The 25,028-nt window shown below is 56.9% G+C and overlaps 1 protein-coding gene across 1 annotated transcript; it reads right to left on the bottom strand.

The window, feature by feature from the left end:
• Positions 1–382: 382 nt before the first annotated feature.
• ATP8B3 (ATPase phospholipid transporting 8B3) lies at positions 383–24,947 on the bottom strand. The gene is made up of 30 exons (XM_075776657.1): positions 24,800–24,947; positions 23,049–23,704; positions 17,864–17,938; positions 17,143–17,234; positions 16,452–16,565; positions 15,881–15,979; positions 15,351–15,412; positions 14,671–14,743; positions 14,495–14,565; positions 13,851–13,933; positions 13,086–13,244; positions 12,482–12,570; positions 11,415–11,608; positions 10,528–10,736; positions 10,099–10,113; positions 9,150–9,172; positions 8,571–8,724; positions 7,982–8,170; positions 7,744–7,856; positions 7,203–7,367; positions 6,787–6,898; positions 6,382–6,457; positions 5,798–5,939; positions 5,104–5,371; positions 4,378–4,601; positions 3,693–3,776; positions 3,150–3,389; positions 2,801–2,939; positions 2,398–2,528; positions 383–1,750 (listed from the first exon to the last, which is right to left on the bottom strand). Exons 2-30 carry the CDS (start codon positions 23,482–23,484, stop codon positions 1,514–1,516), a joined length of 4,068 nt encoding a protein of 1,355 aa, XP_075632772.1. The 5' UTR covers positions 23,485–23,704; positions 24,800–24,947; the 3' UTR covers positions 383–1,513.
• Between the last annotated feature and the right edge of the window lie 81 nt (positions 24,948–25,028).

Here is a 25,028-nt window from a genome sequence, read left to right as displayed (position 1 = left end):
AGTTTTCCAGCTGGTAGTTGCAGGGGTGAGAGCTCTCCCGGAGGAAGCCTCAGATACTTTTATTTCTTGGCACCGTCCAGCACTCTTCTGGCCAGAGCCCAGAGAACGCACTTTAATTCGCACAAACTGGGTGCAGATGAGGCCAAAGCACTTGTTAAACAAACCCATCAAGTCGCGTGCGCTGCGGGCAGGTCCAAGCCCCCCCATGGCTGATTTAATTACTTATTTTTTTACCCGAATATCTCATCCTACCGTGTATTTTGCCACGGCACAAGCGCTGGCAGCTGGCAAAGAGCTGGTGGCACACATGGAGGGACCACAGGACCTTTCCGTGCAGCTTTCTCCCCTGGTGGCACAGCAGAGATTTACAGGAGAGGAGAGAACAGCTAAAGTCCTTTTAATTAAAAAATAAAAATAATAAAAAGTGTGATCCGATCACCGGTCAGTTGTTCACGCACAACTTCTCCCGCAGCCGCTGCTGCTGTCCCCAAAAGCGCGGCTCCGCAGGACGCGTGCTCCCGTGCCCGCTGGGCAGAGCTGATGATCGTCGCCCCAAATGCTTCGCCCTCTCCCCAAAAGTACTTTTCAGGGCTTTGCAGCAAACAGCCTGTGGCCACGAGCTGTCCCCAGAGATGGGGACATCAGTCCTGGGGCGTGGGATGTGGACACGGGCCATGGCACGTGGACACCTCGTGCAGGGACGGCAAAGACAAGGAGGTGGAGATGGCGGGGAGAGGCTGCAAGAAGCCGGGCTGGTTTGGCTGCAGCAGAAAAACCTGCAGGTAATCAATCATACGCAGGTCCTCCTCCAGAAAACAGGGGGCATTTTACAATTACCCTGCTCGAGTCTGATCTGTTGGGTCGATGCACGTGGAAGCCACGGGTGCCGGCTCCAGCCCTGCGCGGGGAGGGCGGCCGTGGGAAAACAAGACGAGGGTCTTCGTGCAGCCGCCGCAGCTCGGCCCCCGATGCACGAGAGAGCGAGCAGGGGTGAGGGGCTGCACCCACCACCCAGCCCCGCCGCTGGGCTTGCATCAGGGCATTTTATTAATTCAGAGGTGGAATAACGAGCCTGGGGCAGCAGAGTTGCTGCTTGTGGGTCCGGCCCGGAGCAGGATCAGGCTCAGGCAGGAGGAAGCCCCGGCTCTGAGGGGGCTCGGCAGAGGGAGGGGGGCTGGGGTGCCAGCCGGGGAGGCGCGGGGCGAGGGGCCGAGCGTGGCGGCAGAAGTTGGTGGTTCTCAGAGCTTTACAGGCTCCTGCAAAGCCCGTGCACGCGCCGCGTGGGGGAGATGGAGCTGCTGGTGGACCACTTCCCAGGGCTCAGTGCCCGGAGCAGCGGCCCCCCCCAGGCTGGGCCAAGCCCCTCTGCAGCCATGGGGGGGCTGCCCACACTTCAAAACCATCCAAATAAGATTAAAAAAATGCCCGTAAAAGGAGGGAGCCAGCCAGTTCTGCGCCTTGACGGCACCTCCCCTGTCCCAGCGTGGTGGGAGGTTGATGCCAGCCAGGGCAGCTACTCCGAGGGGCTGGGGAGGGAGGACAAAGCCGGCGTCGTCTCTGGGGGCAGGAGGCCTGGGGCGGTGCTGCGGGTGGCCCCGGCACGCAGGCTGTCCCCGCGGGTGATGAGGCCGGCGTAGCCCTCCTGGTGCGAGAAGGCGTAGCTGGAGCGGCGGTGGAAGGAGCCGCGAGGGACATGGGCACGCAGCTCCACCGAGGGCTCCGGCTCCCGCCTGGCCTTCAGGCGGATCTTCTGCAAGGAGATGGGGAAATCAGGGCTGTGGCCAGCTCCCAGGCAAGCCCTCAGCCCAAGGAAGGACACGCTGGGCGAGCAGGGACACCCTCCACTGAGACACAGTTTGGGTCCCAGCCCCACCATGACCTGAGCTGATGGGATGGGATGCATAACGTGGGGACCCTCATGGGGGTCTTCAAAGCTCCCAGAGCTCTGGAGCACAATCCCAAGCCCTGCTCTCCTTTGGGACCCACAACCCGGATGGAGGTGAGCTCTGCCAAGGCTGGGGGGTGGTACCAAGACCTACACCAGACCCCAGTGCCTCCTAAGTGGCAGCTCCAGGGAGTCCTGGAGGGCAGTTCCTTACGGCAGCCCAAAGCAGACCCTCTCCCAGAGCTGGAGCAGGTCTCTTGCCTCAGGACTTCCTGCTGGGCCATGAACTGATTTGGGGAGAGGGCCCTGGAGCCAGACTTGGGGTCATGACAGACCACCACCAACTGAGTGGTGCCACCAAGGAACGGTGACATCCCACTGCTACAGCCCAAGCAGTGGCTTCCCTGGGGATCCTCACCCTTCCCATCACCAGCAGCGCCCTGGCCAGCCCCGGACACCGATGCCGGCAGGAGGCAGACCCCTCCCCGTGCCAGCCCCCACGCAGCCCTCACCTGCTGGATGGTGGTTTTGCCCATGATGGTGCGGTACAAGCGGATGGTGAGCGAGGGGATGGTGTTCACCACCAGGGACAGCAGGACCACGAGTAGGACATAGGGATCAGTCAGGGCACTCCGGCTGGCGTCTGTCAATGCAAGAAGTCGGTGGGTGATGTAGGGAAGGTGGAGAGGACAGAGGGAACAACTGTTGGGGGACGAGGCCCCACCCACAAAGGTGTTGAGGGGTCTAAAGAGGAGATGGCATCTAAACTGGAGTCAAAAATAAAGACAGCAAGATTGAGAAATGGCAACAAAGAGATGATCTACGAGGTGGGAAACAGCTGGTAGCACCAAGCCCAGGCTGGGCTCCCCTGGCTCTGGGAAGGTAAGGACCATGGGGATCCCCAGGGCATCTCACCTGGAAAGCAGAAGACAGTAGGGGCTATCCTGAAGGCATCGATGCTTTGGGTCAGGAAGGAGAGGAAGCAGAAGAACAGCAGGCTGGCTGTGACCATCAGGAAGGACACCGCCGTCCAGAACTTGGTGTCCAGGATGATCTGCAGGGACAAGGGCAGAACACACAGCATCTCATGGAGGCTGCGGGGACTTCTCTTCCATTTGGCCATTCATCCCAAATTCCTCCCCTGCTCCGAGGGAGATCATCCCCCAGCCACGAAGCTGCTGGGAATGGTGTCAGAGAGCCCAGGGCTGCAGTCCCTGAACATCTGCCCTGGGGCCAGGATGGGGAAGGGCAGATCATCTCTCACCTCCATGAGGACTGACAGCAACGCCGACGTGGCCACCGTGACAGCGAAGGACTCATAGTCACCGACAACCTTGCTGCCAACGTGGTCTTCAAAGGCCCAGAGCGCGATGTAGAAGCTGGCGAGGGAGGTGCTGACCCCGTGCAGGAGGGTGACGCTGAAAACGCGGTAGTTGAAGAGCTCATCTTGCTGCCCAATCACATAGAGCTCAGGGAACTCCAGGCTCTTCTTAGCACTCACGTCCTGCCAGGAGGACACCAAACATCACCCTCCCTACCCACTCTAGGGAGCAGGATTGGGCCGCCCCACTCAACACATCCTATGGGAGAGCTGCAGCGAGACCCTCCACCTGGTTGCTCTGGGGTGATGGAGAACAGAGGCACCCCAGGAGCGGTGGTGACCTCCAGATGCCCATTGAGCTGCTTGCTACCATGTCCCAGCACAAAGAGCCATGTAGGTGGGGTGCAAGGCCACCGGGCTGATTCATACCCACCGAGGATGCACCCTCCAGGCACAGGGGTTGGATGCAGCCTGGTGAACCCGTACCTGCTCCAGAAGGCCCATGGACAGCACGGGGCAGGCGGTGTAGAAAATGTTGTAGAGTGCAAGGAACCAGCCTTCATACAGAGGCTAGAAGGGAGAAGAAAGTGCTTGTGAGCTGCAGTGGAAAGACTCAGGAAGGATGCCCAGGCACCAGGGATGAGTCCAAGAGACTCATGTCCAAACACTGGGGAAGTCCCCATGGACTTGCCCCAGGCTCTGCATCAGCCCCGTGTTGTCTGCAGCGATTGGTGGGCTTGTGGGGCCGTGCTGCAGATGGAGATGGGGGGCTGGAACCACGCAGTGGTGGTCAAGTCACATGGATGGTCCTTGGGATAATAGCTCCCATTTTGGGGGGGGGACACCAGCTTAATGCACATGAGATCCTTCCCTGCATCTGCCCAAGACTGAGCTGCAGCTCACAAGGACATCCCAAATCTCCCCAGGGTGCTTTTCCCAATCCAGCCAGGTAAAAAGCAGATAATCAGCCAGGCAGCCCTAAAAATATCGGACAGTCCAATGCCAGGGCAAGGGAGAAAGAAGACCACGGCGGTGATGTGGACACGTGCCCATCAGGCAGTACCAGGCACAAAACCTGCACAGGGTCCTCAGCGGGGGGGGGGGGTTGCAACACCGGTGTGAAGACCTCCACGGGATGGTTGTGACCCCTGCTAAAGGCAGCATCCCTCACCTGAGCTGTGAATCCGCTGTGGAAAGCAAACCAGACCTGGGCCATAAGGCCAGCAAAGGTCTTGTAGAAGAAGTAGCGGAGGAACTTGCAGATGCGCAGATACGCCCAGCGGCCGTGGACGAGCAGGAGGCGCTGGAGGTAGGAGAACTGTGCCAGGGCGTAGTCGCTGCACTGCACGGCTTGCATGCCCTCCAGCCCGCTGATGCCCACTCCGATGTCAGCGGCTGCAGAGGACAGGAGGGTGTGAAATACAGGTGGGGAGGTTTTCGGGGAGCTGGGTGCTTGATTTCCCTGTGGATTGCCCCCAGGCTGATGGGAGAGGGTGAATCCAGGAGCGAAGGGCAAAGGGAAGAAGCTCCCTCCATCACATGCCATGGCTGCGGGAGTGACGTGCCAGGCATGGTTGGGTATGCGAAGAGCGCAGCCCCGCGTTGGGGCTGGTGGAGAGGGGCAGGGAGGTCTCTGCCAGCTGCCCGGGTTGGGGCTTGAAGTTTCATCACGTTACATCCCCGCTGCTAAAGCAAGTGGTCCATCCTGCTCCTGTGCCAGGCTGGTCCTGGTCCCCTCCCAGCACAGCAACACGGGGAATGGGTTGGGAGTTCCCCTCCCAGCTCCTCACCTCGAAGGGGAGGGTGAGGTGGTGGAGATGGCAGATGGGGCACCACCACTCCCCACCAGTGGGATGCGCCAGCCAAAACCCACACTCCCCGCTGCCCCAGGCCTCACTTTTAATCATGTTGACATCATTGGCCCCATCCCCGATGGCCAGCGTGATGGCTTTCTTGTGCTTCTTCACCAGCTGCACGATGAGGGCTTTCTGCTTGGGGGTCACCCTACAGCAGATCACCGCCTGGCAGCTGGTGGCCAAGTCCACGAAGGCCTTCTCCACCAGACTGCCCTGCTCCTGCGAGTCCGTAGCCCTGCAGCAAGCCAACCACCGCCACAGCCGCCCCTTCTTCTCCTTCAGCACCTCTCCCGTGTGGAGGATTTTGTCCTTAGGGGAGAGCAAATGTGGCTGGGACCTCACCCATAGCCTTCATAGCATGAGGCCCCCAGCTCCTCAACAATGCTCTTAAATCTTGTAGGTGCTATAAAAAAAGTGACCCATTTTCGCCAAGTTCAGCATGCAGCAGGCACTGTGACCATGAGACCAGATTGTCCCAGTATGACCAGAAGAGCATGTGATTACCCACCAGCCTGCGTCATCCCAGAAGACCAGGTGTGGTCAAAGCCCCCCGACACCAAATGATCCGTGCAAGGGTGTCCCCCTCTCCACTCTTCATTCTCCAGCCCAAAAATGGGCTTTTCCCACCCCTTGGGCAGGAGGGGCACCACCTCCTCCACATGCTGGTGTCACCCAGGAATTTGATAGCACCAGGGTAGGCAGGGAGCAGACAAGAGCATCCACCTGCCGCCTTACCAGGAAGTCCCCGCTGATGACGAGAGCTCTCTTCTTGTGGCACGAAGCCTCTGGGTGCTGCTGGGAGAGGCGGCCGCCGCACAGGGCTTCACTGCGGCTGCTGAGGTTCTTGCTGCTCACCCAGTAAGCCTCGAGGATCTCACTGTGCGAGGAAGGGGTGTCTGGAGTCAGCGTGCTGCCTGCCTTCGACTGAGACCTACAGTTGGCCATTGCCATCTCAAAGGCGTCTCCAGGGAGGTGGGGCTGGTACCCAGTGGTGGGAACAGAAGGGACAGAGAGGAGGTCCCAAGGGCTCACTGATATCAGAAATCAGCCTCTGTCCCTGTGGTTCAGAGGCTGGAGAGACAGCTTAAGCACTTTCTGGTCAAAGCCCACCAAGGCGGAGAATGCTGTAGGGGCAGGAACAGATGGGGAGGCCTGGAAAAGCATCAGCAGATGAGGGCCATGGACATCCAGGCTGGGACAGGGAAGGAGAAGCATGTCTGGCAGAGTTGAGCTCTACCCGCTCTGCACAGGTTTCTATGCCCTCGGATGTCTTCAGCGGGGACAACAAAGTCCTGAACCAGGAGGTCACGATTCCTCACCTTATCTCCTTCTCCTCCAGGATCTCCATATCGTCCGTGAGCAGCTTGCATGCGTAGCCGATGTTCATTGCGGTCTCTGCAACACGCAGGTGCCAACAGTCAACACCACCACATGGTGTTGTCCCCCACGCTGCCAGGACAGCCCTCAGCCCTCGGGTCCGACAGCCCTTGGTGGGCAGCAGCTGCTGGGGGCTCTGCTCCAGCTCTGTGCCATCACACAGATGGCTTTCCCTGCCTCAGTTTCCCCATGGGTGACATGATCTGTGGGACATGCTATTATTTTGTATTAATGGGAACAGCAGAACATGGTTGTTGCCCACTCCCAAGGTCTCATATCTCCTCTTTGGTCCTGGTTAGGGGAGAAGCTGCAATGTGTTGGTGGGGTCTGGGGTTGCTTCCACTGACCTTGTTTGTCTCCCGTCAGCACCCACACTTTAATGTTGCCCAGTTTCAGCAGCTGGATGGTCTCAGGGACTCCATCTTGCAACTTGTCCTCAATGGCCGTGGCCCCAAGCAGCTGGAAGGAGGGTGAGTGGGTGTCATGACATGGGGCAGGGCAAGATAAGGAGATGGGAATTGCCCCTGGATCCAGCCAGGGCTCCTTGCCCACGGGTGGACATAACCCGATGGATATCTAATCCAGTGTCTACTGGCATGTCACAAAGTCACCACTGAGGAGGAAACTCCACCTGCCCTCCCACCCAGGGGATGGGTGTTGCGTTGGATGCTTCACCCTCTCATCACGGAGAGCCAAACCCCACACTCCTGCCTTCTGTGGGACCAGCACAGCCGGTTCATCCTAAAACCTGGCCCCATCCCACCTGCAGGTTCTGCTCCATCTCCTCATACAGCTTGTCCAGCTCCCGTGCGCGGTCCTGCAGCAGGATGCTGGCCTCGCAGTGCCTCCTGCTCCACGTGCTGTATTCGACCTCGCTCACCTCCTTGCTGGCCAGGCACAAAGTCCTCAGTGTCTCCTCTGCAAAGCGCTGCAGAGATGAGACATCAGGTCTCCCTTCTCTCAACCAGGATGAGTCGTGGTGGACCAGGGCATCATGCCAGCCAGCCAGAGACCCTCCAGGATCTGAGGGTCTCCCACTGGGCTCTGACTCCCTCCCCCATATACAGCATCCCCATGAGTGTCCTTGCAATACAACTGGTCCATGAAGAACACCGAAGGTGGATTTGATACCCTCTTAGTCCCTGTCCCATATGCAGGTAAAGCTCCTGGAGCAGAAGGAAGAAAGAAGGACCAAAATCCTGAAGCCAGAGGGAGAAAGAGCAGCAGGGGACTCCAGGACACCCAGCACAAAGCCAGCAGCAGGGAGACCAGCCCTTTCCACCCCAGGCTGGCGTGGGACTCACATCCAGCGCCATCTCGGTGAAGGTCTCATTGGGCCCTCGCCTCTGCAGTCTCTCCAGGATGACTGTGTCAGCTCCCTTGGTGTAGAGCCGGATTGTGCCCTGGGGGTCTCGCACTGGGAAGGAGGGGAAGGACAGCTTAGGTACCCAGAGAGAAGGCTCCCACACATCGGTGTCCCCATGCAATGGCCGTGCTGCAGAAGGCACCGCAAGGTATGCTGGTGCTTTTCTGCCTGCTCACCCAGGACAGACATCCTCTTGCGATCGCTGTTGAAGTCCAGCATGGCCAGCACTTTGTACGTCCTCTTCATCCCCAGCTCGCTGATGGTGATGGTGTCTTGTGTTCGGGCCAGGAAGACGTACCCCAAGTTCCTGGCTGCCAACACCAGCGCTTCCTCATCTGGGGAAGCTGCTTGATAAACCAGCTGGTCTGCAGAAGAGGAGTAGAGGTTAGACAAGGAGATTCCCAGCCAAGCAACTCTTGGACATCTGAAACACACTGTTTTTGCCCAGCACCAACATTATCTGGTTCCCATCAGGCTAGGGAAAATCAATCCTACTTGTGTCATCTCTTTTGGTCATTGCCCCAGGCAGGACAAGTGCCCAGACAGGGATGGATTATCCCTGCTGTACTTCTGTTCCATCTAATCAGCTTTAAAACAAACCCAAATGTACAAGTCCGTGATGCCCAACACATCCCTGGGCTCTCACGCCACCTGCACCCCCACAGCAGAGCTTTGCTGGGCGATGGAAAAGCCATCGCAGCCTCAATGCCTTGGACAGCAGCTCAACCCTGCTCCAAGTCACGTCAACCACCGCGGCCAACCCACCGCCCTTCTCCTCCACCATGACGGTGTGGCAGAGGGCCAGCAGCCTCAGGAACTCCCTCAGCACGGGGTCGTCGTCACGCCAGGCAGCTTCCAGCAGCGTCTTGTCGCAAAAGTCCAACTTCTCCCCGTGGTGGCTCCGGGTCAACCCCGATCCCTGCAAGAGGCACGGGCAGGCTGCAGCACCCGGGCACGGGGCTCTGCACCGCGGACGCTGCTGGGTTGCAGTACCCTGTGCTGGCACGGTCCTATCCAGATCAGAGCCCCTAAGCTGAGCTCTGCATTTCTCACCCAGGCGGTGAGTATAAAAAGGTTGGGAATGAAAGCAAAATAAAAATCAGGACTGCATTATTTGATACACCCGGATCCCCTGTCCTTAACTGGCAGCTGAGAACCAGCAAACTCGCCAGCCCAAGGAAACACGCGCTGCTCTCTTAGAGCACGCGGCCCCGCTGCGAGCGAGCTGTGCCCCCGGACAAAAGACTGGCCCTGCCGCCGGCGCAGTCGGTAACTGCGGGGGCTTTGGCCCCGATGAGGAGCAGCGTCTGGCCCCACGTGGCATGGGAGAGGGGAGTTACGCACCGATGGCTGCTTGTTCTCGTGGCCTGTGCTCGTACCTGCCAAAATAAAAATAATTCAATTAACAGAGAGCTGGCAGGGAGCATCACTAGTGGGGGCTTCGGGGAGTCTCTCTAGAAGGGACTGCTGCTTTTGCTGGCCAAAAGGCTGGCAAGAAGGGACAGGTTTGCAGTGCCTGCTCGGTGTCGGTCATGAGCCAGGCTCCGTTAGGATTATCCGGGTTTGATTTACTTGGCTCTTGGGCTGTTCAGACTTTCGACATGTTTTTAATGTTAAAAATTCAGGTCAAGCTTTCACCCACGTTTCCTGGGACACTCTGCAGCTGGCCAGAGGCTGGCGGGATTACGGCGATGCTGCTGTCACAGAGGTGCAGCACGATACATCGGGCAGGGGAAAATTGGGTTTATTCCTCTTTAAAAACTTTGCTAGATTTTTTTTTCCCCTCCTCTTTGCTCTTATCACTGTCCATTTGTCTCAAATGCCTGATACTTATCTCAAGAAAAAGGAGCTCCATGCTAAAGCTCTAGCCCACCCCGATCGCTAAATTTCACTAATTAAGCACTGAGATAGTTCCCAGAACCAGAGCTGGAGTAAGTGTAGCAGTAAGAAGAGGAAGGATGTAGCAATTCTCAGGTTTCTAAGGGGAAAACCAAGCAGAATCATTAAAAAAAAAAAAAAAAAAAAAAAAAAAAGAGCAAAGAGCAATTACAAATAAATCACTGTAAAGAAACAACATAAGGGGAACGATAATTTCTTTGCCTCCTCCACAGGTCACCTGAAAGTCTCAAAGATCCCAGATTTGGAAACCAAGCTGGAGATTCACCAGATAAACGATGCAAAGAAGAAAAGCAAAACCTCCTTTTTCTCTCCAAGACCTTCATAGAAAATAAAAATCCATGGGCTTCACTGGCCCATCACCCCGTGGCTCCTCTGCCTGCCCTGTCCTGGCCACCTGGGCCAGCATCGGCTGGTTATTCCAAGCGGGACCCACCTCGCTCCGACTACGTGTTTGCGACGTAGCTGTGCTGAGCTCCTAAGCCCAGGCACGGGGCAGACCTAGCTGATCTCAGCTGGGTTTGGGGCATGACACATCTCCTGAGAGGTAGGCACCCATTTTAGGAGGGCAGAACTGTGCCCTGACTCCAAGCGCTGGGAGCACGAGACCGATGTGACCGCAGGCGTGGTGGCCCCTGCAAAGCACCCGTAACATGGGAGGTGAGACCAAGCTGAATTCCTACAGCTTCTGCCTACACACCGGACCACCAAGATCAATCCATACGCCCCAAGCTTCCCAGCAAGACGGGAGGAGTGGAAAGAACCAAAATGGCCTAAATTCCAGGTCTACCTCACTCTCTACAAACTTGCAACCACCAAAAATTACCATAGATGGTCCCATTGATGCAGCATTTCTTGAAGCTCATAACATTTTGTGTCAAGGTGCCAGTCTTGTCTGAGAAGATATATTCGATCTGGCCAAGCTGATCATTGAGGCTGGTGCTTCTGGCTTTTGCTGGAATGTCCTTGACAGCGTAATACATTTCCAGATCCCAGTTGATAAAAAAGTTGTTCACCAGATAGATGAATTCAAACCTAGGGAGTCAGGTAGAAGAAAACTTACACCGGGAACAGATATCGCGTTACTCACGTCCCAGGGGGTCTTGGGGATCTGACACAGGAAGAGAGGGCGGAGGGGAACTCCCCACCTGGATCCTATGGCTCTGAGCTTGGGGGGAAGCGAGAAGGTTTGCATTGTCCATGGACAGTTTTTCAGAACGTTCATCACACCAGACTGAGAGCCTACTGGGTCCCAGGCAACTGGGCTCCCCTCTGGAAATCTGGCCCTCGATGGCAAAATTCATAGATCTGGAGATTCAGTGAAGGGCCTAAAAATCTGGGAACTGCTTCTTCCAGCACAAATTGTGGGCTGTGCCCATTTCTTCCCCACCCTTCTGCTGCTCAGTGGGGAAATACCACCTTCACCAGTCTCATCCTCAGCCTGGCCACAATTTCTAACCTCCGTACATGTCTTTGCATCTCTTTTCTAGCTTTCCTCTGAGAAGATCTCAAAGCACATCATCAATGTTTGTAAGGTACACATTCCATCCATCCTTACTCTCTTACAGCTAAGGAAACACAGGAGCATGACTTGCTCAGGGCTACAACCGGATCTTTGTGCAGCCCCATTTTGTGGCTGCAAGCCAAGGTGCTAGATGATGGCCAAGGGCAAGGTACTGATCCCTGATCACTTGCAAGCTCTGTTGTTCTTACGTTATATACATGGACATGGGTATGATGATGCTCAGGAGGATGGTGAAGCCCCCGAAGTTGAAAAAGGCCTGCTGGGCAGGAGTCGTGTGCTTGTAGAGAGCAGAGAGGTAGGTGTGCTTCTCCTGGAACGTCCTGGCCCAGAACCCAGAGGCAATGGCGAGGCACAGCGACGTGACCAACAGCACCAGGAAGATCTGAGATGGGAAGCCAGGATGAGAACATCCCATCACACAGAGCCCACCATACCCTTTTCTAGGACCAACCATTACCCTTTCCATATTGTTTGTCTCATTTAGCCGTAAACCAGCAGAAAGGTGTCCTTGTGCCTGAAGCTGGTTCTCAGAGCTCATCCTGGGCCGAGATGAAGGATCACAGCACGTATTTCAGCTTGACACATCCGCAACACACGCAGAGCAAACCCCAACTTTCCCACCCTCCTAATTGCCTCAGACACTATCTCCCTGGACGGGGGTGTCCTGCAGCCTTCCTGCTGAAGTTACCAGCAAACAGAGGAACGCTAGTGACCAGTCTGAGAAGTGATGACGCTCAACTACCAGGAACCAGAATAAGAGCCATCCAACTCATTGCTATGACCATGCTACTTTGTTTTCCCCAGATGAAAGGTTCCTCCTTCCCTGTCCTCCGTCTACTCTGTGCTGAGCCACAGCCTGTAGGTCCCTCAGGAGAAACCACCTCTTTGGACCTGTGTGGTTATGGATGAGTGAGGCAGGCCAGGAGGGGCTGGAGACCCCGAATACTCCATCTCCCTTGTTTGAAACAGGCTGGTCCAAGATGCTGCTCTAGAGCTGAGGACTCGGAGCTGCCAGAGTCCAGAGTTTAAGCAACACAACCACCACACAGACTGCTCCAGACCCACCAAGTGCCACTTCCTGGGAACATCACTTGGTATTTGCCCATTACAAGTTAAACCCAAGATATTTTGTGCAAAATATTGCAAGCTTAAGAAAATCAGCATCACCCAAGCCAGCAGCCTCTTGTGATAAGACTTGTGAGCAACCCCAGGAGGCCAATAGACCAAGGGCAGGAGGCGTTTGCACCACACTCACTATGATCACCAGCCGGTCCATCATGCGGTCCAGCTTGGTTTTCTTCTGCTTGATCTTTCCACAGTTCCTCATAATTTTGGAATCAAATCCTGGATGAGAAACATTTTAGAAGTAAACACACAAGTCCACAGCCCCCAGAAGGTTGGCCTGCAGCTAAGTGATGCTGGTTTCCTCCACGACAACATCTCCTCACCTCTGAAGACTTCAGAGGACTGCATCTCTTGATCAGTGGTTTATCAAGGCATGGCTGCACACTTGGAGAAGTGCTGTTTACACCAGATCTTACCCCCTCCCCTCTACCCACAGCTACTCGTGGCCAAGCTCTCAGCTGCACTTGGCCACAAAGTGGAGTGATGCAGGACGTGATGCAGGTGAAATATAACCTGGGATGAGTAGAGGTTTGGTACCACCACATCATCTCCCAGCAAGCTCAACACCAGGAAAGCTTAGGACAAACTTCTGGGGGCTTGGTTACAGTGGCAGGTCCTCCCGCTTATTATCAGCTGAGAACGGGACCTGCTGATGCCAGAAGTGCTTGGACAGCTTAAAATCCCTAAGGACCTGGGCGTTTTCTGCCCTTCCGGATCTGGGCCCGGGCACTCACCTGCGTAGATAACCAAGCCATAGCAAACGTCAGTGTTGCGAAGCTTACAGCCTCGCAGCAAGATCCTTTCGCTGTCAAGCGAGTAGGTCTCGCCCCTCCACTCCAGCGTGCCGGTGAAGCTGTGCATGCGGCTGTTGGGCTCCTCGCAGATCACTCTCCCTTGAGCAGAGGGCACGATTCAGGTGATGGCTTTGGGGGAAACGAGAGGACCTCCCTCTCCCCTCACCCACCACGTCTGCCCCGTCTAAAGAGGGGTGCTGGGGGCTTCTCCGGGAGATTCAGGTTTTGTCAGGGCATCTCCAGACGCAGTTGGGATATGGATGGTTCCAATTAAGGCTAAGCTGGAGGACCATCCTGCAGAGCTGGGAGGGTGCTCAGTCCAGGAACCACACTGGGCTATACAGGTGGAGAAACACAACCGCCTTCATCCCCAGAACCTCCGAGAGGGGACTTTGCATACTATAGAGGACCAAAGGGGAAAAAATCCAGGCTCTGAGCTCAGGTTTGGGAGCCAAGCACTTGATTCCAGTGGGAAAATCAATACCCAGTGCAGGGGGGAGGTACACAACCCCGACGGACCCATCACAGAGCCACTCTGCAGGGGAAGGGCCTCCACGCAAGGTCTTTGGCTCCTTGCAGGCAGGAGCAAGTGCAACCTCCTGTTGGACTGATGGCACTCGGTGCCTCGGGGACAGCGACTTCCCGAGGCTGAAACCATCCCATCCTGGTGGGATGACCACCTCCTCACCCATCCAGGAGACTCACCATCAAAGGCAGCCATGCTCTCCTCGCTCACCAGCTCCTGGTGGGTGACCAGAAGGGCTTGTCTGAACTTCAGGTTTGTTTCCCTGTGAGCAAGAGCCAGGGAGGGAAAAATAAAACAACCCTGTGGGGTGACAGAGCTGTTAATTCTGCTGTCGGACCCATGGGACAGAGACGGCCGTTAATTATCAGGTGATTACATGAGTGATGGCAATGAAAAGAGAGATAGGGACCTATCGCGCCAGACATCGAGCACTCATGCAGAGAGAGAGCCCTAGCCTGGAGACCCTGCCATTAAATCATCCTGCAGATGGAGGTGGGAGGGACGGGCAGCTGCTGTCCTCTGCCTGGCTGGGAGGGAGCCGAGAGATGGAGACAGATACCGAGGTCACCTGTGGAAACCCACAAAGTGCTTTTGGACTCCATTTTCAAAATTTGGGGCTCAAATCCCATTTCTGGGGTGTCTGTAGGTTTAGCTTTCTCAGGATCCCCCACATCCCATGGTTTCTGCTGGACTTGCAGCCCTCCCAGCGTGCCTGACCCCCCAGTGCCGGGGTGTCCCCAAAACTAGAGGCTTCAGCCGTTGGCTGGGATGTCTCTGCCCCTCTCCCCCCACGGCGACAGCGGTCCCCTGCCCCTCTCCTCACCCATCGATGTCAGCAGTCTCCACGTAGCACAGGCTGCTGGGCTCTGAGCTGCACAGCAAGAGCATGTCGGCCTTGAAGAGCAAAAAGGAGGAGAGAGCATCAGGCTGAGCCCCTCCTCGCCAAAACTGCCCCCCCTCACTGCCCCGGTGCACAGCCAGCTCCAGGGCACCACTCACCGGGACGAAGCTCTCCTTACGCAGGCGGACGATGTCCCCAACACAGATGTCACGCCATTTCTGCCAGCGGAAGCTGCAGGAGAATTGGGGGGGGGGGGAGGATTTTTATCCTTGCAGAGCAGTGGGAATGGGGGCTGTGGCTGTTCCTGTCCTCCGGACCAGCCTGTGTCTGTCCCAGCTTCTTCCATGAATTGGGTCTCCAGATTGTTGGAGATCTCTGCCACCATGGTACCATCTGCATGACTGAAGGGTGACTGAGCACCAAGGATGGCACAGGACCCATTTGTCACATCCATATCCCCTGTACCTATGGGTGGCAGGGACTTTCGGCCCCCTGGCCACGGGTGGGAAATGTTGGTCCTTCCCTGGACCAGTGTTCAGCAGGAATGGGATTCCATGGGTTAGATATGAAGAACTGAAGGAACTTCTGTGGCCAGGAAACCCTCCTCCCAGCATATCACAGCAAATTAGGGCTTTTTTAGACTGAGATACAATCATTCCTACAGGGGAACAGCTGGACCTGCAGCAGGTTTTGGGAGGTGATGGGAGTTTGCAGAGTCAGGGACATTCACACCAAAACCCTTCTCAGCTGCGATGATCAAGGATGCTCAGCACTTCAGGTGATCCATCATTCCACACAGACCTGGAAAACACAGGTACAGCTTCCCAAAGCCCCTCACCTCTTCCCAGAGAGGATTTCACATGGTCTGCTGTTGATGTTTCTGTCACTTTGGTGACGGCCCTGCATGGAGGAGAGAAAAAAAGAGGCCAAAAGAAAGGGATGGGCCATGCCAGACTTCCTTGTCCCATGAAAACAACCCTCTTAATGCCACAATCTGCCTCCTCAGCCCCAGGGCAAGATGTGCTTCCTGAAGCAATCGGAAGATGTATTCTGGTGAATAAAGAGGCAAAATTCTCCCAAGGAATTTCTGGGGACCAACCTGGGAATATAACCATTGGCTAAGATATTAAAGATGAGAGAGATGGAGGTCTAGACCCCAGGGAAACCAACCGGCCAGTCACATCCTTCCCAAGGGAAAATACAAAGTGTTTTGGACATGGTAGAGTTGATGGTACCTCAGGAACGACAAATGACAGCAACTCCCAAGCTTTTCAGTTCACCCCAGAGCAAAGGGTGACCTTTCTGCTGCCTGTCCCCCACAGGACCTACACCCACCACTCACAGCCTTTTGCTCCAACCCCTACTCACAATGTCATCAATCAGGTCTCGTAGACCTCGGATGGTGAGAAGGCAGCTCAGGGGGAACAGCAGAGTGTACCAGGGCAGTGTGGAGATCTCAGGGACGGTCTGGAGAAGGAGAATTTTACACCCCTGACACAACTTTCATCCTACCTCGGGACACGTCAGGTGACTGAGTAACTCCCCCTCACCCCAGCCAGTGCCTGAGGATGGCAGGAACCCATCTAAGATGAATCAAATCAACATCTCTGTCTACACAGAACTATTTTGTCGAATTTCCACCTCTTTTTAAACTGGATGCGTGAAATGCATGGGGGGGGTGTCACTAAATTTGGATTTGGTTTCTGTTTAGGTGTGGTCTACATGAGCTTAGCTTACATCCAAATCCAATCAGTTTAAAGTAATCGAACTTAACGTAGGTTAAACTCCTCCTCAGAGTTCATGAAGACGATGAGCACCACTGAAAAGCAGCATCCTTGACACCATTTTAGACCAGAGTCCCCTACCCTAAACACCAGACAACCCTCCTTTGCTAGACAGTCTCACACACACTTGCTCTTTACCGTGGTGTCCATCTCACCTGTAAGAGGATAACAAAGACAAAGTAGACGTTGGCCATTCGGTGGAACTGTTCGTAGAGGTTCAGCGGCAGGAAGGTAAAGATGTTGTACTTGGCTGTCTTAATGGCATTGCCCTGCAGAAGACAGACAGGTCAAAGCCCCAGTAGGAGTTCAGCCACATGAAATCAAGGATGTGTTTTGAAAATGCCAAAAATATTCTGGTATTTTTAGGATTTCTCAACTTTTTATGGCATAAGAGATGCCTTTAAAAATGTACAAAAGTCATAAGGAAAAAAAAAAAAGATTTATTAGAGCAAAGGGCCATATGACTTAAAACTGAAACAAAATATTTTGCTTCTGATCACCTAAAGCACACCCAACTGACCCCCACAAGATGGTCATCATTCATCTGGAAAAAAAAATTCTGATTTTGTTCAATCAAAACTTTTTTTCAAAAATCTTCCTTTTGATTTGACCATCAGACTAAAAAGTATCCTTCATAGAGTTCTGCTCCTTGTCCGACAGCTTCAGAGGGCATCTGGGGCACGGGGCAGGGAGCAGCCCTTCCTCTTCATTGAGGATTACATATGTCTCGCCATCCTACTGCAGATCCATCTGCAGCATCTCTGTCACGTCACCCCCAACCACCACCAGCTCAGGAATCAGGGACTGAGTAGAGAAATGATCCGGGACTGGCCCAGGCTGACTCACCGCGTACTTCTTCTTGGTCAGGCAGAAGGCAACTTTCTTCTTGAACTGCATGTGGTAGTTTCGGTCATTGGCCTTCACCTCCCAGGTGAAAACTGGAAAAGGAAGTGGATATCCACCAGCTCTCATCAGAGCCAGGCCCTGGCCATCAGCCTCTGGCCTCCAAGGACACAAGGACCAGCGATGGTGCCACTGGGCTCATGGTGACCCACTGCTGGCAAGATGGGCTTTCCATCGTGCACCTACACCTTGAGAGCAGCTGGAGGTACAACTGGGACAGAGCTGGATCTTTGGGGTCAGCTGGGCCACAGAGTGGACAGAGAGGGCGGGAGGCCAGAAGCTTCCAGAGATGTAGGACTGCTGCACACACTTCCCCTCTGAGCCTCAACCATCTGGGCTCAGGTTTTGGTTTAGCAGTATAATCAGGCCAGGTGAAGGATGACTCCTCCAAGCACAGTCTTTGCTATTCTGAAGGCTGGTCGTTCCTCTCCTGATTTCATTTTTGTTATCCCAGTACAGATGCCACCAAGCAAGGGACATCCCAGCCATGTTCCCCAACTCCTGTACCCCAGCTGATTCTCAATCCTTCCAGACCAATTCACCTCCAATCTGCTTCTTCCCCATCTCACGATCCTGCCCCACATTCAACTCTCTCATAAACTATCTAAAAAAAAAAAAAAAGGAAAAAAACCCCAAACCCAGACCACACTCATTGCACACTGACCTGGCAGCTGCTTCTTTCCATGGAGGCAGCCTGAGGCAGGGTCTTGCGCAGCCATGGTGGCACCACTACCAGGATCTAGGAACAAGGACAACCAAAGATATTTGCAACGCTGCGCAATGACAACGCGATCCCACCTGGATGCTCCAACATCCCAAAGCTGGGGCCTCCACCTCTCCAGGGCAGGACATCATGCAGAAGGGACACTCTTCTGGGCACCGTGGGGATGAGTGTCTTCCCCAGAGCTGCAAATTAACTTACACCTTTTTACTACCCTGGAGACGTAAAACTCCACATTGACACACACAGTCCTTTGTAGCCATCTGAGTGTCACAGATCAGTAACATCAGGCTGAATATTTATCATCAGAAAATGTCTTTCTCCCTTTGACACCTGATGTTCCTTGCCCTGCCTTCTGCAGGACCGGTCACAGCTCAAGTCTGAATTGAAATCCACTTCCCCCTGGCATTTTTTTTCCAACAGTCACAGATTTGCCCTTCACGGGCCCCTTACGCTTACTCAAACCTTGCGTGGGCGTTGGTGCTGGAGGGTGCCTGGATTGACTTCTGCCTTCTCAGTGCCCGCAGGGATGCTCAGCGGCTTTGGCGCGGGTCATCTTTCAGACCCACCGTTGCCCGGTCCTGGCTGCCCATGAAACTCAAAGACATTTTCCTCTCTGAGGAAGTTATGGGAAATCATTTGAAGTCATCAGCGAGGAAGAGAAACTCTCCCCGTCCTGCCATCACACCCGAGCATCCGTCATGCCTAGAGAGCAGCCACTTTCATCAATGACAAGATTTTCCTCATGCTCAGTAGCTCAGTGACCTTCCCTGCAGGGATGTTAGGGAAGATTAATTAATGTTTGTGAAGCGCTTTGTGATCCTTGCATGAAAGGAGTCAGTGAGGTATAAAGCATTAATTACCTTATTATTAAATAATCCCACACAGAAGTCTGTCCCTGCCATTATTTTTTATCTCACTCCTTTGATCACACCTTTTTTCCATTCTTTCACTGAAGTGTCTGCTTCTCTCCCTGTTGGTCCTCGTGGTACGAGGCAAATTTGACATTGGTTTGCCCCGACACACGACGCTGCCCTGAGCTGCTGGGGGTTGCCACCAGCTGGGCCAGATGTCACCTCGTCCCCGTTCAAAGAGACCCCGAACAGCAACACGGGCGTCCGAGAGCTTGCCCAAAAACAAAGCTCCGATCCACACCGTCATCCTTCTTTGCCACTAAGGACTCGACGTTTGTCACTGTACTTGGATCCTAAACGACACCATGAACTCATTTGGGGCCCATCTGTATTTTCACAGCACGGCTGAGGAGGAGGGAAGGGTTGCAGGGAGTCTGTCTCCATCGCAGAGGTGCCCCAGCCCTCGCAGCATCTCCGTGGCCTCCTCTGGACTCGCTCCAACGGGACAGTAATACTAAAGCTGAGGCTGACAGTGATGTGTGCCAAGATGTTTGCTTGAGCTCGCCACTTCCAAACCAGCAAAGAGTGAAATCGCTTTAATCAAACGGTCTAAACCTGCCCTGCCCCGAGTCTCCCTGAGATACGCTGGAAGACCTTGGCTTGGTCTGTGGTCATCCTTTCAGAAGGTCCTTCTTGCACTCAGCATCTGCCTTGAAGCTGAACATCCACCATGTCCCCACTGCGCTTGGCACCGCTGAGCCCCGCTGTACCCAGCAGCGATGGCCATCACCCCTCTGCGTGCCGCTCGTCTGCTCCCAAGCACCGCCGGTCCCGGGCGATGCCAGACCAAAGTACAGCTGATTAACTGCACTTGGCAGATGCGGGACCCTCCGCAGCGCAGCCAGGAAAACAGCCCCTTGCCAGAGCCCAGGGCCAGGGTGAAAGGGGAAAAAAAGAGAAAAAAAAAAGAAAAGAAAGAAAAGAAAAAAAAAGAAAAAGAAAAGAAAAAAGAAAAAAAAGAAAAGAAAAAAGAAAAGAAAAAAGAAAAGAAAAAAGAAAAAGAAAAGAAAAAAGAAAAAGAAAAGGAAAAAGGAAAAGAAAAAAAAGAAAAAAGAAAAAGAAAAAAAAGTGATTCAGAGCACTGGAAAAATACTTCTGAGGAGGTATCCAAGAAACCTCAGTTCCAAGAAACCTCTCCGCACACCTCAGTCATCACCTTAACAATTAGAAATAAAAATGGCACTTTGGGCAGGCGGGAACAGGCTGGCAGCGGGTGCCAGGGTGCCCTGCCAGCCCCAGCCGCGCGGGCGGGCGGCCAAACCCCGCGCCGGCCCCAGCCCTGGGCTAGCAAGGGCCGGCGCTGGCCAAAGGCACGAGACATCCTCTGACCGAGACATCCTCTGACCGCTGCTCCACACCTCGCCTAGACCAGCAGTGATTTATTAACCCACGGGATGTTCCTCCAGCTCAACGCCTGGGATCAACCGGCCACTCCACCCAGCCCGGCGGGGAACGTCCTGTCCCGCTGGTCCCCGAGGGCTCCGGCTGTAGAGCAGCAACGCGGTGCTGCCGGCTGCCAACGAGACCCAAAGCGGGGCTTTCTCACCCCCCAAAAAAAAATCATAGTTTTAGGCTAGCGGAGGTTTGCATGGCTGACCACAAATAAACCAGGTTTAAGCAGGAACGGGCACCGCGCCACAAGGGTTTGGCCCGAGTTAGGGAAACACGCGGAGATTTATGTCGTTGGCTGATCCGACCCGCTGCCACGGGGTTTCTGTGACAGTTTTGTTTCTGAAATCTCAGGATAAATGTTGAGCTGTTGCTCAGTACAGGAATTCGTGTGAGACACGTGGGGCTCCCCGGGAGCACCCAGCAGACCCGGCACAGCCAGTGCCCGTGGCGGGGGGCGGGGGGTGTCTGGTCACCCTCTGCCCCTCCTGCTCCTTCCTAGGCAAAAAAAAAAAAGGGGGGGGTAGGGGGGGATGGGACCAGCCTCACCCCCCCGTCCCCTGCCCGGAGCTGGGGGGTGCTGCTGTAACCAGCTTCGTTAGTGCCGCTGTTGTTTACCTAATTGCAACGTCCCCGTGGGACCCCCGCCCGTGCCCTGCCGCCCCAGGGACCCCTTGCTTCCAACCCCTCGTTGCCACGGCTCCAGCAGCGCCCCAGGTTCGGCCGCATCGCCGCAGCCGTCGGGTGACACGGGCCGAGGCCGGGCGATGAGCGGCGCGTGGGCGCGTGGGGCAGCACCCAGCTCGTGCCTCCTCGTGCCCTCGTCACGCCGGAAACACCCCCGCGTTCCGGCCAGGTGGATCACGGCTCCTGAAAGCCTCTCGGGGCTTTTTCCCCAGCTCGGAGGACATGCCTGGGCCGTGAGTTTCCCCCTGCTCGCCCTGTTTTTCCACCTGTCTTGACGTGACTCCAGGTGAAAAGGCGGCTGCCCCGTCCCCAGTCCCGAAACGCTCCTCCGTGCGCAGCGGCTGACCGCAGCGTGGTTACAGGGGGGCTGCCCCGGGCTCCCCCCTTCTCCCCAGGCTCCGCAGGGAGAGATGCAGCTCCCGGGAGAGCTCTGAAGCCCCCCCCCCACCCCCCCCAGGTCCCGGGCAGCACCCATGGGTGCTGCGAAGTGAGCAGGAGGAGGAGGAGGATGGCGGCTCCTGGTTGCTGCTGCCCTGAGGCGGGGGGATGCCGTGCCACGCTCCCTCCCGCCCCGGGTCCCCGTACCTGCACCGATCCTGCCCGCAGCCCCGGGCACCCGCCGAGCTCCTGCCACCGCCACGGCGAGCGGGACTGCTGCCACGCGTCCGGCCCCACGCAGGGACCGTGGGGACAGCCCCACGCCACACCTCCAGCCCCGGCCTCCCGCAGGGACCTGCCTGCCCTGCCCTGCCCGCCTGCCATCCTGGCTGCCTGCCCCTCGCTGCCCGCTGCTCCCCGGCTGGGCACCCCCGGGCTCCCCCTGCCCGCTGGCAGCCGGGCACGGCTCAAACCCTGCCCTGCCGTACCCGCTCGGCTCAAAACAACCCGGAGCTGCTGCTGCTGCAGGAGCCATTCCCGTGGGATCTGCCAGGGGACAGGCACACGGTGTCACGGCCACGGTGTCCCCGCCGCCATCCCAGCGGGGAGGCGGGTGGTCCTGAGCCGGATCCGAGGGCAAAGGATGGGCACGAGCATCTGCAGGGCGGTGATGAGGCAGCGGGCAAGGCAGACTTGGGCAGCGGGGTGTCAGGCTGCGCTGAGGCTGAACTGGTGTCACTGGGGAGTGCTCGGTCCCCCCCAGAGCCCCCGGGGCCTGGCAGCAGCTCCGCGGGGCTCGGGCCGTGCCCTGACGACTGAGGAAGGTGCGAGCAGGGGCCAGCTGAGGAAGAGGAGGCCGAAGGCACAAACAAACGGCCGCCACCTCCGAGCAGCCCCGAGGTGATGGCGCCGGGACTGCAAACCCAGCTGGGGACAGAGGCCGCCTCGTTAGTGGGGGACAGAGGCCGCCTCGTTAGTGACGGCAGCTAACGAGACAAGAGCCAGCCCCGTGTCTCCCAGCTCTCCCGTCCCACCCCACGCTCATCCCGCACGCCCGCGGAGAGGCCCCACCGTAGTGGTCCTGCGTTAGCCATCATTAGATTAATTGCTCCCTGCAATTAACCACAGAAACCCAGAGGCAATTAACCAAGCGCTGGCCCGACAGTCCATAAAGCATTTACTGCGCAGTCATGAAGAACTTGTTTGAGGTCCATAAACAACGCGGCTGCATCGTGTCCCCACGTCCCCAGGTCCCCGTGTCCCCACGTCCCCACGGGGCGCTGGGTGACACTGCGGCGGTGGGGGTGGATTTGGGTGCATCGCCATGCCGGGGCTGCTCCTCACCGCCTGAAAAGGGAGGGGAAAACCTCACCCAAGGTGCTGGTGCTGTCACAGAAGCCAAATTAACGAGTTATTGTTAATTCTCATGCAGAGTTGGAGAATGGTGGCACGGGTCATTTTGAAATAAAACGTGGTGGCTGCCAAAAGGAGTTCAGCTCCAAGGGAGAGGTCGGCCCAGCGCGTCGGACAGGACGTTTTGGTCAGATGGTCTGAGCAAACACCAGCGGTGAGAGCGGGCAGACGCTGAAGCGGGGCCGGGGCGTCTCCATCCTCGACCGCGGCAGGGTCCGGCCAGCCCTGCCAGGAGCAATTTTTTGTGTTTTTGCAGCCCCAGACCATGACGGTTAACGCTAACCCAGCCCCTCTCTTCCAACGCAAGTGGGGTTTCTCCCTTCCCGCCCCCCGAGCCCATCGCTTGCCTTTCGCGCCTGCTCTTCCCCGGCAGCTCCCGTGGGGCTGACCCCCGGCCCTGGAGCAGCATCCACGAGGACATTCCGTGTTTCGACCTTCACCCGCCGCCTCCTCCCCGCCGCTCCCTCTGCACCCGCAGCACGTGCAGCGCCGGAGCCCTGCGAAGACCCTCAGACGACGGCGGCACCGGCACCACCGGGAAGGGCCGGGAGCCACTTGGGCATGGCGGGGACAGGCCCCGGCCCCAAACCTCTGCGTACCCCGGCTTTCACAGCCGCTCGCTGCTTCCTGCAGCAGCGGGCCGGATCCGGAGGAAGGAAAGAGATTTCCACATCCTGTCTCCGCAGAGACACGTGGCGGGTGGCTTCGGGCACCCAGGAACTCATGACACTGGCGGAGAACGGCCGAGGTCACCCTGGCAACCATGGCCGGCGAAGATGACATTTCTACCAATCAATCAGCCCCTGCAATTAGTTGATTCCCCCCGCCAGTGCAATTAAGCGAACGCTGGGAGGCCGCGCACAGCCCGAAGCCGGGATGGAGGATGCTCCTCCGGGCGCCGCGATGACCGTCCCGGCGTGTCCCCCCTCTCTGGGCGCAGAAGACGCCGGTGGGGGCTGCCCCATGGCAGTGGCGGCTGGATCCTGTGCGCAGCCTCCCGCGCCTGCAGGGAAGAGTTAAACCTTTGAGCCTGGATTTTACCTTTGGTTGCGGACTGAGCAGGTCCAGGTGCCCCGTTCCAACCAGCCGAGCAGCTACAAAGCCCCATTTGTTCGGAGAAAATAATAATAATAATTTAGAATCGTTTCCCTGCGGGACAGAGGTTGTTTCTCAGCCTGGGAACAGCCCCACGTGTAGCCCCCAACCTCGAGCCAGCACCTCCCCGGGGTTCCCGTTCGTGCCCCAGACTTTGATCCTCCAGATGCCACCGCGGGGGCCGTCACGGCAGGATGGACGGGCAGCGCTGCCCGCGGGCTCGGCCGCTGCCTCCCGCGAGCCCCCCCGGACCAGAACGGCCCCACGCGGAGACGGTGGAAGGAGCGAGCGATGCCCTCGGCACCCGGCACCTGCCTCCAACACCCAAAAACTGCCCCCCCCCCCCAAACCTGCACAACCAGTCAGCAGCCACCCTCCGTCCTGCCCGGCACCCGCACCCTCCTCTTCCTCCTCCTCTGCTCCTGGCCACCCTGGGTGACCCAGCCCTTCTGCGTGGCCAGTGCCCCTCTCTCACTGGTGGCCGGGGGGGTGCAGGAGGACCCCGGTCCCTGCGGTGACACCAGTGTCACCCACCTTGCCCTGCTGCGGGTTTAGGGCTGGGGACAGGGACCGCTGTGCCTGGGGACCCTCCTGCGCTGCACGGCACTTTGGGGGGCTGTGGCCATGGGAGGGGACACGGGCATCCCCCGCTGCCGCCCCGGGGGAAACTGAGGCACGGGGCAGAGCGGCCGAGGCGGCCAGGCTCAGCGCCGTGGCTGAGGACCGACCCTGGGTCCAAGCCAAGCGAAAGGCTGGAGCAGGGAGGAGCGCAGAGGGTGCGGACGCACAGGGGCTGCTGCGAGGTCCCTGTCCCCATCAGCCGTGGCAGAAAGGGCCTCGCCGCGCCAACGTCACCACGTAAGGAGCTTTCCTGCCTGCGGAACCCCCGACGTGCGATCGACACTTGCCCCCCCTGCCTCGATCCCGGCCCTCGCCCTCCCGGAGGGTCCCAACAAACCGCAGTAAAAAGCTTTTTAAAGAGAGAATCGATGACCGCAGTCACCTCTGACCCACGCCGGGTGGCTCGGTGGCAGGGGGTGACACACAGACGCCCTGTGGATGCCCCTCGCTGAGGAATGATGCTTTGGGATGAGACAGGGTCCAGAGCAAACCCTTGTAGCAGCTGTGAAGGCAGGGTTGCATGTGATGAGCTGCCCGGTCTCAGCTGCAGCTGCGGAAGAGGGACACGCAATGACCCCCCACGTGCCCAACCAGACCCCAGGCTGCCCAAA

The sequence above is a fragment of the Balearica regulorum genome, chromosome 26 (genome assembly GCF_011004875.1).
Source record: "Balearica regulorum gibbericeps isolate bBalReg1 chromosome 26, bBalReg1.pri, whole genome shotgun sequence".
In the NCBI taxonomy this organism is placed as follows: Eukaryota; Metazoa; Chordata; class Aves; order Gruiformes; family Gruidae; genus Balearica; species Balearica regulorum.
The sequence above is the reverse complement of the archived record's forward strand: the minus strand, read 5'-3'. Positions and strand labels throughout refer to the sequence as shown.